This window comes from Pseudopipra pipra, chromosome 5 (genome assembly GCF_036250125.1).
Source record: "Pseudopipra pipra isolate bDixPip1 chromosome 5, bDixPip1.hap1, whole genome shotgun sequence".
In the NCBI taxonomy this organism is placed as follows: domain Eukaryota; kingdom Metazoa; phylum Chordata; class Aves; order Passeriformes; family Pipridae; genus Pseudopipra; species Pseudopipra pipra.
In genome coordinates, this window is record NC_087553.1 from 51,370,073 (window position 1) to 51,387,909 (window position 17,837).

At 48.6% G+C, this 17,837-nt stretch overlaps 1 protein-coding gene and 1 long non-coding RNA gene across 3 annotated transcripts; both read right to left on the reverse strand.

Annotated features, from left to right (window-relative positions):
* Window positions 1–2,819: 2,819 nt before the first annotated feature.
* LOC135414818 (uncharacterized) lies at window positions 2,820–4,551 on the reverse strand. Of its 2 annotated transcripts, none has more exons than XR_010430843.1 (3): window positions 4,208–4,551; window positions 3,126–3,271; window positions 2,820–2,931 (listed from the first exon to the last, which is right to left on the reverse strand). It is a non-coding gene; the product is annotated as an uncharacterized LOC135414818 (long non-coding RNA). The 2 variants fall into 2 exon arrangements; XR_010430844.1 differs by having other exon boundaries at window positions 2,821–2,934.
* Window positions 4,552–8,157: 3,606 nt separating this feature from the next.
* On the reverse strand, window positions 8,158–17,111 carry LOC135414817 (ankyrin repeat domain-containing protein 26-like). The gene is made up of 12 exons (XM_064656069.1): window positions 16,755–17,111; window positions 16,215–16,329; window positions 15,800–15,973; window positions 15,605–15,711; window positions 14,807–14,897; window positions 13,685–13,860; window positions 13,421–13,514; window positions 12,672–12,953; window positions 11,741–11,976; window positions 10,601–10,733; window positions 9,117–9,398; window positions 8,158–8,492 (listed from the first exon to the last, which is right to left on the reverse strand). The coding sequence occupies exons 1-12, from the start codon at window positions 16,970–16,972 to the stop codon at window positions 8,253–8,255; spliced, it is 2,148 nt and encodes a 715-aa protein (XP_064512139.1). The 5' UTR covers window positions 16,973–17,111; the 3' UTR covers window positions 8,158–8,252.
* Window positions 17,112–17,837: the final 726 nt, after the last annotated feature.

The window sequence follows — 17,837 nt, forward strand, 5'->3', positions numbered from 1 at the left end:
AACAGCAAAGAACGGGTATGGTGCGGTTTAGTGCTGAATGCCATCGGTGTACATGGGAGGGGAAGTGATGGCTGAAGCTTATACTTATCTTGTGGCTGTTTTGCTGTTTGTGCTTGAGATGAACTCTAGTGAAGGGCAACTTCAGCTTAAGCCAAGGGTTTCTTTGCGCTTGGTTTTTTCCAGGCAACTGCATAACATCGTACGCAACATTTTGGTAAGCAGGAAGTTTTCACATTCAAGTCTCAACGGGAAGACTAGCAGAAAAAAACCCCAAAAACCTACCTATCACAGAAACTTGAAAATAAAGGCTGGATCACTAGATGGGAGCACTTAATTACATCATTAATTGAAGAATGGGGGAAATGTCATACATAGTTATTCATCAGCTTCCTTGAGAGTACGCTCAAGGCTGTTCTGTGCTCCCTGCCCCTCCTGGTCTTCTCCTTTTCTCCCTTTTGCATTGGGTCCCTGAAGTGTGCTTCCTTTCTACTGCTTACCTGCAGAATAATCCCTGCAGATGGTACAGCACTAATTACCTCACGAGTTCTTTCCGTAATGCCTGTCCACGCCTCTGCCCTCAAAAACGTGTTCACAGCGGTACAGAAAAGTTCCTGTCTGTAACTGCCGCTGCTACGCATTACCTACGCTGCTTGGTCCCTTTTCATCTCCTTGGTGTTTTTCTCTTCAACCAGGTGCTGTATGTAGACACCTTGTTGAAATGGGTTCTTTCCAATGGAGGTGAGGGGACCAGTGAACTGAGATGGACTTCAAAGTGAACAAATGCTTCTCACATTCATCCAACAAGTAAACACACTAACTCAACAGAGAAGCTTGGCCATGCCTCAGTCCCATGCTACGTGGCTGTCCCACTGATTACAGCTACTGGTGTGTGGTTTCCACATCTCCTGGATTCCTGCTCTGCATTCTGGAAGGGATGCGCTATCACACTGCCTGCTGATTACAGGGCATACTTGGACCAGTGCTATTGCAGAGGTTGCAGCATTGCTGCACTGGTAGAAGGCCGTGAAGACTTCCAAAGGAGTAGGTAGTTCTGCTGTTTCATGTAGTAAGACGTAGCAGGAACTACAGGAACAAATGCCTCCTATCCATAGTAAACATATTAAAGCAATGTCCAATGAAAAAACTGCTAGAACAAAGATCAGTGATGAAGAAAATGGGGTCTCACAGATGTCTGTGAGACTCATGTGTGTGAGACTCACTCATGGTGACATTAGCCACTTGAAATAGGTCACACATACCATACATGTAAATTTAGTGTAGAACTTAGGTGGGGGGTTCGTGCCCCACAGTGCTCTTTACCACAGTTTGTCTTGTAAAAGAATGTAGTTACACAGTTCATTGCTTTGATTTCAATATTTTTTGGCCTTTGACCACTCTGGAAAATTTGTACAAACCTGATGACTGTAGGAGGTCAATAACTAATCGATCCCAAGTTTGGGGGTGAAAACTGGAATCTTTATTGAACACGCATCTCACAATTTAAGGGTCTTGGGGGCAGGACATGTTAGTGAGGAGGATGGATTATGCTAAATTGGGGATGGATTATGCTAACTAGAGGGAACAAAGGGGTTTCTACGTAGTCTGATATCATCATCACAAAGTCTTTCCATATCTTGCTGCAGGAGCCAGGCCGATCAACATAGTTAAATATTAGTAGGTCTTGTGAAGAAGCATGCGGTCCTCAGGTGGTGGGATTCCTTTCAGCCCCTGTTGGTCCATGGCCTGCTACATAATCCTTTTGTGCTGATATCCGAGTTTCAAACTGCTACAGATGACCTAAAGTCTTCAGCTTTACCACAGATGGCTGAGTGGTGTTCTGAGACCCAGACTTCTGTTCAGTCCCAAACTGTTGCCAAGATATCCCAGGCCAGCTGGATCCAGAAGTGGACTTGCAGCCAGATGTATGCTGACAGCGCTGCTTGTGACTGCAGATTTGCTTCTATGGCACTCCCAAAAGAGCTCGATGTCGGCCTCTGCATGTCTCTCATCAGCTCTGAAACATTCAGAAGCACACAGAGAGTCATCTTTGGTAGTAAGGCTTTTGCAAAGTTACCCTCCACATCCTTGACTACTACTCGACTTCTAAAAGCCAGGGGTATTAAGAGTGTCCAAAACAAGCACATCCTTTGATCTGAGCTTGTTCAGAGGGCCTGTTTCTAAGAAATCACACTAAGTGCAAGGAGCAGCAAGTGTCACCTCCATAAGAACGCTGGCCTACCCTGGCCTTCTCAAGGGAAGCTCAAACCTCAGACCCGCTGCCAAAACAGAAGCCAAGAAAGAGCGTTCTTATTTTTGATGCACAGAATCCAACTCTGTTCTCCGAGAGGCCTCTCCTTATTCAAACAGTAAAGGGCATAAGATTCATCTTTTCTGTCACATACGGGATGAGGAGATTAGAGACTGGCAAAAAGACTGCCTGCTAGAACAACATCAACTTGAAAAAGACACCAATAATGCCATAATGGCGCTACTGTGGTGTTACTGCTGGAACTCTTAAAGAGAAAGGAAGACAGGTCTGATGAAGGGAAGGGTCTTAAGGGACTTTCCCCACAAATATGCCGTGTTCTGCTTTCACACATCATGCTGGCGAGATGTATAAAGGGATTTTAGAAGGAAAATGCACGAGGAAAAAGGAGTGTGTTATTACCAGTCCAGAAAAGCATGGACTTACCTTTCCAGTTTCTTGGCTAGGCTTTTTCTGGTTTTTACTTCCACCAGATAGAGCTCTTTGTACATTTCCACTTCTGCCTGGGTGGATTCTTTTTGAAGAGGTCTGTCTTGTTGGGTGTTTTTTATCCTGTCCAATTGACTTTTGAGATCTCTACTTCTTTCTTCTGTTTTCTCGCTGAATCACTATGATGGCTGCGAGGACTTGAGCTCTTTCATGCTCAAGAATCAAGATCAGTCAATCTGCTAGGCAGAAAAAATGGATGTGGTTCTTATTGTGAGTGCATAAGAAACCAAGACACCAGCTATGCATCAGTAAACCAACAGGTAAGTGCAATGTGCTTGACATCCATTTAATAGAGTTTATGAGTTTACATTCTGACTGCAAGGAACATGTTTTCACATCTGAAGCGGGGGATGGGAAACCATAGACTCACCGTGAACACTGAATGATTTCCAGAGCCTCTCTATAGCATTTCATTCAAATCCGGTAATTTTTGATTAAAGAATCACGGTGCTCCTCCATTACTCTGGAAAGGGGATCCTGGTCTGTCGGGAGTGAGGATATTGCTGCATATGAAAGCTGGAGAAAACAAGAAGAAATGTGTGACCCTCCAGAGGATGAAACCCCTGTATGAAATTGTCAAGAAGTTCAGACCCAATGCGTTTCGAGTTTTACAGTTGCGTCTAAACATTTATTGTAGTTTTTCCCTTGTTTGTACCCTGAAATTGTTGTATGAAAAATGCCTGTGGCACTAAACCTGCATTATATGGGAAAACTGTTGTTTAAACTTGTCTTAAAATGGCTTTTGGTGGTCTCTTTGCAAACACGTGTTTCTTCTTCCCAAGACCCCCCACGGTAGTGTTATCTCAGGAATGTCCTGGGAAGATGTCCTAAGGTGTTTCATTGGACCTTGTTAACACCTTCCTGTGATTGGGTGTTCCTGTAAGCCCCTTGAGACTTCTAATTGGTTACTTTGTGAATCTTCCTAAACCCTATAAATGTAACATCCCCAGGAATAAACACTCTCTTGCCTCTACACGCCTGGTGTGCTGTCTCCGTGCCTGCCATGGGACCCTGTGGATGCTGGGGGTAGGGGAGAGCACCTCTCCCCTCGAGGCTCAGGGCCAAAAACCCCTGAGAAACCCCTAGTGCTGGAGTTCCCTTTCCCCATCCCTCAAGACGTCGGAATGGTTCGTCAGATGGAGATGGAACTAGAACTGGGCTCCCCCACGTCGTGGGTGGGGAAAGGGATCCAGAAATGCCCTTGATTTCTGTATCCTTAGGCCCCACTCCCTGATTGGCCAAAGTTTGCTGCATTGCAGTATTTCCTTTTATGGCCACCCTTTTCCTAAAATGGATAAACCCTACCCTTTTTTCCCTTATATAGTTACACTTTGCATGCTCCGCCCTAGTCCCTCCCTTTCTTCTAGCAAATTCTACCCCTACCTTATATAAGCCCAAACCCACCTCCCTAAAGGAGCCATTTTTTACACCCTCATCCCGAGAGTGGCAAACCTGTTATTCCCACAGGGACCGCGTCCGTGGTCCACATGAAGATTTTTTGAAGATCCAGCAGATCCACTTGTAAGTTTAGCAGTGGCTGGGGGGAAAACTGACAAGATTCCAGGTGTTACTTTTACAGCAGACAGGGCAAAATAAGGCAAGGACATGACAGGCAACACAAGAGACTGCAATCCAGACAGAGACTTTAAAATTTCCAAGGGAACATAACAACAGAAGGGCTAGGTGCAAAGGAAGAAACCCATTTTTTCCACAATTGCTTATCCGTCAACAGCATTTCTAAAGCAAGTGGAAGACATTCTGGGGGCTACACACTGAACATCTTCAGGCAATCCACAAATGACTCCTGTGCTAAACAGCCCCCTGTAGACCTCTTGAACCCGAAGTCTCTGCTTTCCTATGTCCAAACCAGTGATTTATTGGCACACTACTACTTCACAGCACCAGGCACTGCAAAGCAGTAACTCTGGAGGAACAAATTCCCATGGAACAGGTGCATTTCCTCTTTGGACACCTGGCCTCAAATTCTACAGCATGTTTTATGCTAGGTACGGCAAGCACTGAACTGATACTTGCCGAAAAAGTACTGAATAATCTTTTCCTAAAGACAGATTATCTTTTGTCACTGATCTTCTTGCTTATTCCAAAAAAGACTGCACCACCTAAGCTACCAAGACAAGCCGTGGATCACAGAATCATGGCAAAAATCAGGAACCAACAGCAAAGAATGGGTATGGTGCGGTTTAGTGCTGAATGCCATCGGTGTACATGGGAGGGGAAGTGATGGCTGAAGCTTATACTTATCTTGTGGCTGTTTTGCTGTTTGTGCTTGAGATGAACTCTAGTGAAGGGCAACTTCAGCTTAAGCCAAGGGTTTCTTTGCGCTTGGTTTTTTCCAGGCAACTGCATAACATCGTACGCAACATTTTGGTAAGCAGGAAGTTTTCACATTCAAGTCTCAACTGGAAGGCTAGCAGAAAAAAAAACCCCAAAAACCGACTTATCACAGGAACTTGATAAAAATGGCTCGAGAGCTGTCAAGAGCTAGAAATAGTCACCTTTTTCCTAAAAAACCCTCCTAACATAATGACACATTACCTCGTTGAAGGTCTCTAGCGATTTTTGCATCCCTCGATGGGATGCATTCCTGTCGTGCCTAGAATTATACAGAAAATACACAGTTAAGACGTAGTATTTACAGAGTTAAGAGGTCAGATTTCCGTGGATTAAGCCATCGTTTTACTCACACCCCTTCGAGGAAAAAAGCTTTAGAACTTGATATGGTAGTAGAGTTGGAAGCAAGTCCTGAGAAGACAAACTGTGTATAGTGAGAGTGAACTATCCTCAGCTCCTCTGTTGACAACAAACTAAAAGTCTCCAGAGGTTGCAGTCAAGGTCAGAGAGAACTTCAGGGGACTAAGTCCTACCAAAAAAATGCAATAGGAAGGAGAAATGTTGGGATCGAAGCAAGCCCCCAAACTAAGAAACAAAACCCCTCCAGACATCAGTCACTGAAGGCTGGGGAAATGTCATACGTAGTTGTTCATCAGCTTCCTTGAGAGTACGCTCAAGGCTGTGAGACAGACGTGGCCTCAAAATGTATGGGTGCTGTTGCAGTCAGGACGCTGAGTGAGAACAGTATCACCATTCTCAGATCACGTGCATTCTTTTCTTGGAATCAACTCAACTGTTTTCCACAAGTAGATCTGGGAAGCAGTTGCTGCAAAGCGTTGAAGCAGCCTATATAGCGATTTGAACTACACATCTGCATAAATTAGCAACTGGATAAAACAATGAGCCATGAAATAACCTGTAGAAATATTTAATTTCTGTAACATCCTTGAGGGAAGCTAGGAAAGCAGTAAAGGTTTCTGTCTTGATACTGACAAAACTTTGAGATGCCCAGAGTTTTCTTCTGGAAAATCACAATGGAAGACTGTTGCTGCACAATTCAGTTTTAGGAAGCACTGGGTACTCCCACTGTCCTTCCCTTCACTATCTGTTTTCCCTGTTCTTTTTCAAAAAAGACACAGCTGTCAACTCTTTTCTTTTCAAGTAGGGCAGCTTTTTTCCTCGAACAGGAATGGTTTCCTCCTCTGCCTTTTCCTTCTTTTAACATCTTGCTGCCATCTCTCTGTCCTTTCTTTCCCTCACTTGTTCCGTGCTCCCTGCCCCTCCTGGTCTTCTCCTTTTCTCCCTTTTGCATTGGGTCCCTGAAGTGTGCTTCCCTTCTAGTGCTTGCCTGCAGAACAGTCCCTGCAGATGGTACAGCACTAATTACCTCACGAGTTCTTTCCGTAATGCCTGTCCACGCCTCTACCCTCAAAAACGTGTTCACAGCGGTACAGAAAAGTTCCTGTCTGTAACTGCCGCTGCTACGCATTACCTACGCTGCTTGGTCCCTTTTGGTGTTTTTCTCTTCAACCAGGTGCTGTATGTAGACACCTTGTTGAAATGGGTTCTTTCCAATGGAGGTGAGGGGACCAGTGAACTGAGATGGACTTCAAAGTGAACAAATGCTTCTCATATTCATCCAACAACTAAACACACTAACTCAACAGAGAAGCTTGCCCATGCCTCAGTCCCATGCTACGTGGCTGTCCCACTGATTACAGCTACTGGTGTGTGGTTTCCACGTCTCCTGGTATAATGCTCTGCATTCTGGAAGGGATGCGCTATCACACTGACTGCTGATTACAGGGCATACTTGGACCAGTGCTATTGCAGAGGTTGCAGCGTTGCTGCACAATTAGAAGACCGTGAAGACTTCCAAAGGAGTAGGTAGTTCTGCTGTTTCATGTAGTAAGACGTAGCAGGAACTACAGGAACAAATGCCTCCTATCCATAGTAACATATTAAAGCAAGGTGCAGTGAAGAAACTGCTAGAACAAAGATCAATGATGAAGAAAATGGGGTCTCACAGATGTCTGCTGGCATTTGGCACTCATGGTGACATTAGCCACTTGAAATAGGTCACACATACCATACATGTAAATTTAGTGTAGAACTTAGGTGCGGGGTTCGTGCCCCACAGTGCTCTTTACCACAGTTTGTCTTGTAAAAGAATGTAGTTACACAGCTCATTGCTTCGATTTCAATATTTTTTGGCCTTTGACCGCTCTGGAAAATTTGTACAAACCTGATGTCCTAAAATCTTTGGCTTTACCACAGATGTCTGGGTGGTGTTCTGAGACCCAGACTTCTGTTCAGTCCCAAACTGTTGCCAAGGCATCCCAGGCCAGCTGGATCCAGAAGTGGACTTGCAGCCAGATGTATGCTGACAGCGCTTCTTGTGACTGCAGATTTGCTTCTATGGCGCTCCCAAAAGAGCTCGATGTCGGCCTCTGCAAGTCTCTCATCAGCTCTGAAACATTCAGAAGCACACAGAGAGTCATCTTTGGCAGTAAGGCTTTTGCAAAGTTACCCTCCACGTCCTTGACTACTACTCGACTTCTAAAAGCCAGGGGCATTAAGAGTGTGCAAAACAAGCACATCCTTTGATCTGAGCTTGTTCAGAGGGCCTGTTTCTAAGAAATCACACTAAGTGCAAGGAGCAGCAAGTGTCACCTCCATAAGAACGCTGGCCTACCCTGGCCTTCTCAAGGAAAGCTCAAACCTCAGACCCGCTGCCAAAACAGAAGCCAAGAAAGAGCGTTCTTATTTTTGATGCACAGAATCCAACTCTGTTCTCCGAGAGGCCTCTCCTTATTCAAACAGTAAAGGGCACAAGATTCATCTTTTCTGTCACATACGGGATGAGGAGATTAGCGACTGGCAAAAAGACTGCCTGCTAGAACAACACCAACTTGAAAAAGACACCAATAATGCCATAATGGCGCTACTGTGGTGTTACTGCTGGAACTCTTAAAGAGAAAGGAAGACAGGTCTGATGAAGGGAAGGGTCTTAAGGGACTTTCCCCAGAAATATGCCATGTTCTGCTTTCACACATCGTGCTGGCGAGACGTAAAAAAGGGATTTTAGAAGGAAAATGCACGAGGAAAAAGGAGTGTGTTATTACCAGTCCAGAAAAGCATGGACTTACCTTTCCAGTTTCTTGGCTAGGCTTTTTCTGGTTTTGACTTCCTCCAGATACAGCTCTCTGTATTTTTCCACTTCTGCCTGGGTGGATTCTTTTTGAAAAGTACTGTCTTGTTGGGTATTTTTTATCCTGTCCAGTTCACATTCAAGATCTCTAATTCTGTCTTTTAGCTGGTTTCTTAGTGAAGCATGATGACTGGCTCTGATTTGTTCTAATCTGTCCTGGGAGGCTGCCTGTGCCTGAAGGAGACAGTGCACCTTCAATCACCACAAGAAAAAGAGAACTCTCTCCAGCAGAAAATTGCCTGTACCCAATTTCAAGGCTTTACGAAGAGAGGCAGCTGTGCCTCCTCACTACTAGCAGCAATGAAAGCAGAACCCTGGAGCTACTATTATACAAAGCTACTAATGAAAGGACACTCTCTCTGTAGGACAGGGCATATGGAAAAGGATTCCTCAAAGACCACAGGAGGATCTCCCACCTCCACAACTTCAGTGACTCCTTTTCTGAGCACCTTCCCCCCCTACAAGGACAAAGCAGCACCTGTAGGTCTGGCCATGACAGCTGGCAGTTGCAAAACCCATTGAAGGATGAGCACTGAGAACGAGGCCAGCGGACAGAGATACCCCCCCAAGCACTGCAAAGTGGGAATCTGCCTTGGGCAGGCTTTTGATTCAGGGACCTGCCGGCACATCACACACCCGTGACAGCCCTCCTGCCCAACCATATTGCCTTCTCCCACTGCCTTCAGGAAAGGCAGAAGCTAACACACAGAATACAGGAGCAAAAGAAAAATACCAAAACCGATGGCCACAGCAGAAGTTTACGTAGCGCCTGTGGACACTGGTGAGAAATTCACTTACTTGCAAAAACTCATTGACTTCTCGGAGTTTTTGTCTGATTTCGTGGTCAGCTCGTTCTTCCGCCTCTCTTTTACATTGTTCTAGTTGGGTGCGATTCACCATGTTAGTCTCCAAATGGTGCTGGACTTTTGCCAGCTCTTCTTGCAGCTGGCATTTGTCCATCTCCAGGTTTTCGCACTTCCCACGCAGGGTAGACAGCTCTTGTTGCAAATCCTGATTTTTGGCTTCCAGCTGCGTGCACTTTTTACTTTCCCCGTCCAGCTGCTGGGAAAGTTCAGCAACCTGCAGACAGAAAGAAGAAAACAGGAACTCAGTGTGATGTAAAGGCAGTGAATTCTGTGGAAACCCCAAAAGGGGGTGGCCAGGGAGACTATATTCATCATCTGATGGCTCAGGACTAGAAACAAAGTGCAACCGGGCTCTTTTCCAGCCAGAAGAGCTTTCACCTCATTTGTCTCAGCATTCCTCAGGTTCCCATCCTTTTTGAGTTCCTCATGCAAAAATGCTACAAGCTTCCAGACTCAAAAGGAATCACTGCAAAGGCAGTAAGTGATTCTACAGTGATGCCTTCCAAACCCAAGTGTAGCTCTGAAAGATGGCCACTTTAGCAAGGAATCTGAGTAAGGAGCGGAGAAGGAAATAAAAGGTTACATGCCACTACTGCACAGGCAGAGCAGCCTCAAAACCACTGCTGGGAACAGTCCTTCTGAGTCCCTGTGACAGGATGGGCTGAAAGAGCTCCCGTGAGCAATAAGTTACAGATTTTCCCCTGGGAGGCACCTGTCCTCGTTGTGCCCTGGGCAGCAACAACACTGTGGAGAAAAGCAAAACGTCAAGTGCCTCCTGCTCAGCTCACGCCTGAGACAGGGCTCAGGGGCTGATTGTGCCCTGTGAGTGACAGCGGTGTTCCTCCCCTCTCTTCCCGGGCAGGAATTCATCTGTCAGACCCAGATGACGCTGTCACAGCCTCCCTCAAGCTGCAGCCAGGCCTGAGCTGGGCCCCACTGCTCTCAGCCCACGGACGTGATGTCCTGCAAGGATGGCAGACCTGCCCATCCCTAAGGCCCAGCCAGGGGATCTGCACTCTTGGCTGACCCCGCTTACTGTCAGCAGACCTGTTCTGCTCTTCTTGCTGAGGGCCTGTGGGAGGGCTCCCTGGCCGGTGAGGTCATGCACCCTGCCAGGCTGGCTGCCACTCTTGGCTTGCCCTTCCTCTGCAAGACAGCCTGGCCTCCATGAGCCCTTACACCTACTGCTTTGCCCTTACAGTTGCGTCTTTACCCATAATGATAACTACCTCCGTATTAGTTATAGTCATCTACTACTGTAACAGCAGAAGGAGCATTAAGAAAAGCCCATCACATCCAAAATGCAGCCAAGGAAAAAAAAATCATCAACATGACAAGAAATATACGGAAAGCATCTCCCACGTTTCAAAAGAAGTAACATCACAACCAAAAAACCCCACCCAAAGCGCAGCTCACCTCTGTTCGTAATCTATCCACTTCCTTGACCTTTTCAGAATATCTGTTCTTCATTTCTTCCAGCTGGGACTGGGTTTCTTTCTCTTCATTAGCCCTGAGTTTCCTCCTATCTACCCTCAGAAGCTTTTCCAACCTGCACAGCAAATTAGTTGCAAAACCCATGAAACACAGGAAGAACCAGCCTTTTGCCCACAGTCTCACATAAGCAGCACAGACATCAGAGAAGCATAGAATGGCTTGGCTTGGCAGGGACCTTAAAGATCATCTCGTTCCAAGCCTCCTGCTGTGGGCCGGGACACCTTCCACGAGACCAGGTTGTTCAGAGCTCCATCCAACCTGGCCTTGAACACTTCCAGGGATGGGGCATCCACAGCTTCTCTGGGCAACCTGTTGCAGTTCCTCACCACCCTCACAGCAACCAATTTCTTCCTAGTATCAAACCTAAACCTACTGTCTTTCCGTTTGAAGACATTCCCCCCCCTTGTCCTCTCACTACATGCTCTTTTAAATGCACTCTTTTCATCCTTGTGGTAGGTTCCCTTCACGTACTGAAAGGCCACAATTAGGTCACCCCAAAGCCTTCTCTTTTCCAGGCTGAAGTATTGCAATTGTCCCAGCCTTTCCTCATAGCAGAGGTGCTCCATCTTTCTAACCACCTTGGTGGCCTCCTCTGGACTCACTCCAACAGGTGGAGGTCCTTGCTTTGCTGAGGACCCCAGAGCTGGATGCAGCACTCCAGGTGGGGTCTCACCGACGTCCCTCAGGACATCAGTCCTGTGCTGGTGCTTCAGATCACCTCCCTGTCATCCATGTGCCTTGACATAGCTTCTAGGAGGATCTTTTCTGTGACCTTCCCAGGCACAGAGGGGAGGCAGACAGGTTGGCAGTTACCAGGGCCCTCCTTCCTACCCATTTCAAAGATGGGTACAGTGGGTTTCCCTTTTTCCCGTCACCTGGGACTTCACCCGACTGCCACGACTTTTCAAATATCAAGGAGAGTGTCTTGGCAACTACATCAGACCCCGTTGGCCAATGTAGGGCAAGCAATAATGCTGGTGAGATGTAGACAATGCATTTAGAAGGAAAATGCATGAAGAAAAAGGAGTCTCTTATTACCACTCCAAAAAAGCATGGACTTACCTTTCCAGTTTCTTGTCTAGGCATCTTCTAGTTTTCAATTCCTCCAGGTACAGGTCTTTGTACATTTCCATTTCTCCCCGCGTTGCTTCTTTACGAGAAGCACTCTCTTGTTGGGTTTTTTTTACCCTGTCCAGTTCACTTTCGAGATCTCTAATTCTTTCTTCTAACTGGATTCTCACTGAATCGCAATGACTGTCTCCGTTTTGTTCTAATCGAGCCTGGGAGGCTGCCTGTGCCTGAAGGAGACAGTGCACCTTCAACCACCACAAGAAAAAGAGAACTCTCTCCAGCAGAAAATTGCATGCATCCAGTTTCAAGGGCCCAGCCTTACTCAGAGAGGCAGCTGTGCCTCCTCACTACCAGCAGCAACCAAGGCAGAACCCAGGAGCTACCACGGCAAATAATTCTTTTCATTGGGAAAGAAGCCCAAATCAGCACTCTTATTCAAAGCTCCTAATGAAGAGACACTGTCTCTGTAGGACAGGGTATATCGAAAAGGATTCCTCAAAGACAATAAGAGCATCCCCCACCTCCACCCCCTCACCCCCACCCCTGGAATTTAAGTGACTTCTTTTCTGAGCACCTTCCCCCCCTACAAGGACAAAGCAGCACCTGTAGGTCTGGCCATGACAGCTGGCAGTTGCAAAACCCATTGAAGGATGAGCAGCGAGAACCAGGCCAGCAGACAGAGATACCCCCCAAGCACTGCAAAGTGGGAATCTGCCTTGGGCAGGCTTTTGATTCAGGGACCTGCCGGCACATTACACACCCGTGACAGCCCTCCTGCCCAACCATATTGCCTTCTCCCACCGCCTTCAGGAAAGGCAGAAGCTAACACACAGAATACAGGAGCAAAAGAAAAATACCAAAACCGATGGCCACAACAGAAGTTTACGTAGCACCTGTGGACACTGGTGAGAAATTCACTTACTTGCAGAACGAGACTGACGTCTTGTGGCTTTTGACTTATTTCCTGGTCAGCTCGTTCTTCCGCCTCTCTTTTACATTGTGCTGTTTGGCTGCCATCCAGCACGAAAGTCTCCAAATAATGATGGACTTTTGTCACTTCTTCTTGCAGCTGGCATTTGCTCTTCTCCAGTTTTTCATACTTCCCACGCAGAGTGGACAGCTCTTCTTGCAAAGTCTGGTTTTGGTCCTCTAGCTGCATGCCTGTTTTAGGCTCCATGTCCAGCTGCTGGGAAAGTTCACCAACCTGTACACAGGAAAAAAAAAAGAAAAGGAAACTCAGCGTGATCTAAAGGCAGTGAATTCTGGGAAAACCTCTAAAGAGGGTGGCCATCATAACTGCATTTATCATCTGCTGGAAACGAGCATAGAAAACACTTGAAAGATTCCCTGTCAGAAAGAAGAAACTTTACAACTACTTAAAAATTTGTGAGATGCTTCTGGGAGCAATACTTCTGGGTCCCTTGGAGCTCATGGTGAAACTCATAATTTATAATCTAAGAATTGCTCTAGTGTCCAGCACAGCAAATACCCTCAGGGCTTTTGTAGCAGCTGGGGAAAGGACCAGGCTGCTTTCTGAGCAGCCTCTACTGAGGAGAAGGCAGAAACTGAGCTCCCCTAGGCTCTCCAGGAAAACTTCATCTTACAGTTTCCCCACAGAAATAGGCAACTAGGCTCAAGAGTCACAAAAAGGGAAATTTATGACCAGCTTACTGAGGCAGAGGCTTGCAGGTCTCTCTGAAGGGCTTCAATCCTATGGCTTTGTTGCTGGACAGTGGCTTCCAATCGGGTCTTTTGAATTTCAAGGCTTAAAAACAAATACGGGTCTTATTACCAGAAAATCCAGTTCCAGACAAACTGTGCTAAGTAACAGAATCCACAGCAGAAGTGTCCTTCAAAATCCAACTGACTGTCCCGTTGTTTCCACCCAATCCCCCAAAGCGACAGACACCTCGCTTCACTGGGTTACTCTCTTACTGTTGCACGTGTTCTTCCAGTTGTTTTAGAGTGGTATTAGTCTCGGAAGATGGCAACAGGAGGTCCTGCAGTTTTGGGGAAGAAGTTATTGCTTCTCTTTCTTTATCATCCAAGGCAGTCTTCAAGTCACGAACGCAGTGCTCAGACTGAAGATGCTTTTCTTCCTCCTCCTGCAGCTGTAAAATCACGGTAAGAATCCACAGTTGTCAGGTGAGCTTTTACATAGAGGAGCCAGCTGCTGCTGAAGAACTCAGGTGCTGCATGTATGTGTGCATACCCTCTGCCCAAAGAACTGGAATCAATTCAAGTACCTTCAAAGCTTCACTTCTACTACCCAATGAACACAAGCTCTATTCCTTTGTCCTCTTTTACAGCAGCCTCTCCCACCCCTCCACTGCTTTCCTACAGCACGGTTCTAAGCACTGACACTGCCCCTCGGACCATTTTTGTGACCTGTGACGCTTCTTGTGTTCCCTTGCTTGCTACTCCAGGAAAAGATGAGTGAAATAATTCATCTTCCTAAAGGAAGGCATCTCACAAGTGTCAGAGGTGCAGTGCTCTGGCACATGTGCTCTGGAGCCCAGGATTGCACAGGGGGAGCATGGGGAGTTTTCTTAAGTGGGAATGACCCCGACTGTAGCACAGAGAGAGGTGCCCAGCAGCCCCTAAGCAGGAAGCAGTGGATGCCTGAGGAGAGGTGGCTCTGCTTCAGTGTGGTGGGGCCAGGAAGGATGGCATCACTGACAAGCTAATGACCACCATTTCAGCAAAGGCAGCCAGGTGAACTGCTCCACAGACCTGCCCTGGAGTCGAGAATCACGCCAGGGGTGTGTGGGGAGTCTTCTTAAACCAGGAAAATCTTGAATGTAGCAGAGAGAGAGGAACCCCAGTCCCCCTGGCCGGTCACGGGTGAAACCCTAAGGAGAGGCAGCTCTGCCTCAGCATGGCGGGTTGTGGGGCAGGGGGCCGGAGGGACAGAGGCAGATCAAAGCCCGATGTAACTGCCGCTTCCTTAGGTCTCTGTCATACTGGGTCCCAGAATACTCTTTTGTCCATTTTCATGATGTATAGGAAGCAACAGGCACCGCCAGGTTTATCCCTGTAGGGACAGGTTTTCCATACCTCCACGTCAGCCCTGTCCAACTCCTCCTGCAAGCGCAGATTATCTTCCTCCAGGTGAGCCTCATGGGTTCCAGTAACCACAAAAGCAGTCCTAAAGCATCCAAGATTTAATGTGAAACATGTCTGATCCCGCATCATTTTTCCCCTGCTCTTTCCCAAAAGAGCTCTTCCCCCCTTTCCTACAAGCTCCGTGAAAGCAAAGCCAAGTACATGGAAGCATTGGAGATTTTATCTTAGAAGGGGCCTCCCTAAAGCAGCCTCAACTACGAGGTCAGGCCATGCTGTTCAGGGCTCCTTGCACTGCTCTTCCAAGTCCCCACAGATGCGGCTGCACAAACTCCCGGGGCAAGCCGTTCGACCGCCTGACCATCTACATGGCAGGAAGTTTTCTCCTTATGTGCGGTTGGAGCCCCTCGTGTCCCCTCGGACACTGTTGCTTCTCTTTCTCCCAACGCTTCCCTTCAGAGCACTTAACGCACCAACTATGCCTTGGCTTAAACCTCCCTCGCCTGCAGAGCAGCCATGCTGCTGAGCTACTGGCAAGCTTCCCGATGGCTCTGGGTCTGTGTGGGGAGAGGGCACCACAGACAACGCTTTCTTGCAGACCTCAGCGGGCAAAGTACGAGAGCCCCTAAGGTACGAGAGCAGCCAAGTGCAGACCTGCATTTACCAGTCACACAGGGAACTGCTTCCACGTGGCTCCTCCTTCTTTTTCTAAGCTCATTGCCACGCCCCTCGTCTCGGTCTTGCTTGCAGGCTACCGAGAAGACCCCTGTGCTGTTTTGACAAACCCCTTACCTTTCACACTGGGCTTGAGCATGCCTGTCAGCTGCTTTTTTCAGAAGGCACTCCAGAATCTCCTCATGCTGTAGGAGGGCTGCAAGTTTTAAGGGAGTAAATCCCATCTAAAAGGACAAATAATCCCCATTAGAAAGACACAGACAAGCTCTGCAGCTGTTTGAAAGAGCAGCTTTACCCACGTGCCAGGGTTACCTGGTTCTGAGCATCACTATTGGCATTATGCTCGAGTAACAGCCCTGCTACAGCTGTATTTTTAGATAGGACAGCCAGGTGAAGGGCAGTGTTGCCGCCAGCGTCTGCCAGATTCGGGTCGGCACCGTGTTCCAGCAGAATAGCAACACATTCTTCCTGCTCCTGCTGTACTGCCTGGGAACAACACATAAAAAGGGAAAGACTTCCAACTTTTACATCCCCCTCTGTCACAACTTCCTCAGCTCCTGAACGCTAGAAGACCATCTTCAAAGATTAGCTAACAGAGGCCTATGCCATGCCAATTGCAATATGCATGTTTCTATGGCCCAGCGATGCAAGGAATCCTGCCAGACACCTCCCCTTTAACACACCATCACTAATCCCCACCTACAAGATCCTAAGGCATTCCACACACCTTCATCAGTGCCGTTCTCTTCAAGTTGTCAGCGAGATTCGGCTGGCTGTTCTTTCTTAGCAGATATCTAAGGACATCTGCATGGCCATTTGCCGAAGCGAGATGCAGAGGTGTCCTAAAAATTAAACATACGCTCTTAACCTAGACAGACAGAGGATGAGCCAAAGCCGTGTCTCTACCCAGCACCCTGGGGACCCTGCCCGGACTCTGCTCCTCCCCCTTGCTGCTCTCTGCTGCTGCTGCTGCTGCAATCCCGCGCTGATTAGCCAGAGGGCAGAAGAGAAGAGGTGAGGCCTGAGCAGCTGCAGAACAGCCCTGCAGAGAGACTCCGGCAAAGCGGCAGGTCGGCAACACGCGTTTCCAACAGCGCTGGAGCCCAGCCGGCAGCTACAAGCAGTGAAAAGCTCAAGAGTTCACTCTCCCAGCTGACTGGGCAAATCTCACTTTTCAAGCCTTGTCCTTAACAGAGGGCTGCCGAAGACTACTGCAGCTTGGCTCAGGAGCAGCCAAGGTGTGCCATCAGCATCCCATAGAACTCACCGCATCTCCTGGTCTCGCCTGTCGATGCCGACTACCTTCACATACCAGCGCCAGCGCCTCAGCCAGGCCAGGTCGCCGCGGGCGGCCGCGCGGTGCAGCCTGCCCAGCCCCTCCTCCCTGAGCTCGGAGGCGCTGGTGGAGCTGGTGGCAGCCCAGGGCTGCCCACTGGTGGTGCTGGATGGTGACTGCCGTCGCTTCTTGCTGAGAAGCCACGGCATGGCCCTGCTTGGAGCTACCAGCAGCAGGAAGTGCAAGAAGCCCCCTTGCGGAGGGGCTGCCGGGTGCCAAGCAGGGATGAGGAATGGGACGAGGGCGAGGTTAAGGGTGAGGGTGACAAAGGGGACGAGGGCGAGGTTAAGGGTGAGGGTGACAAAGGGGATGAGGGCGAGGTTAAGGGTGAGGGTGACAAAGGGGACGAGGATGAGAAGAAGGATGGGCACAGGGTATAAAGCACAAGGCAGGCGAGGTCGCCCTGTGCAGCGTTCGTAGCCTGCAGCTACCAAGACGGCGATACAGGCGCGAAATGCTCCCACAGCGGGATGTGCTACTGCTCCTCGAGAAGCTACAGCAGCTCTGAGCGCCGGCTCCGGGCACCAACAAAGCTGTGCTTGACTGGTGCCTGTGGTGTCACAATGGCAGGTGGAGCGCTCAGCACGTCACCGTGGGGTGTGGCAGAGGCCACGGTGCAGGGTGAGGCCGGGCGGGACATGGCAGGGTGGGGCAGGAGTGAGGGCGGCCCTGCTGGGCCTTGTGGAAGGAGGTGGCCTGGGCCTTGTGAGTGTGGCTGGCGGGAGTGGGCACTGCCCCGCCTCAGGGCACCCCGGGGCAGGCTGCGGTAGGCGCTGGAGCAGCTCCCGCATCACCCGCTCTGGGTTTTTGCTTCAGCCTGTGGCCGGGCTGCCTCTGGACGCACTTCCATGAAATGAGGCTCAGGATGAAGTGGGATCCCAGCCCGAGCAGGTGGGGGCCACCACAGCTCTCAAGAAATGCCCACTGAGTGCTCCAAGCCTGCCATGCCAGAAATCCAGGATGTAGGGACGTGTCCCGAGAATAGGGAGGGAAGCATTCTGGGAACTGAAGTCC

Coding starts and splice junctions, on each gene's coding strand:
- LOC135414817 (XM_064656069.1), bottom strand. CDS start 16,972: ATGCCGTGGCTTCTCAGCAAGAAGCGACGGCAGTCACCATCCAGCACC. Junction 11,977..12,671: donor ACGTCAGTCTCGTTCTGCAA/GTAAGTGAATTT, acceptor TGTCTCCTTCAG/GCACAGGCAGCCTCCCAGGC. Junction 10,734..11,740: donor CTAGACAAGAAACTGGAAAG/GTAAGTCCATGC, acceptor TTTGCTGTGCAG/GTTGGAAAAGCTTCTGAGGG.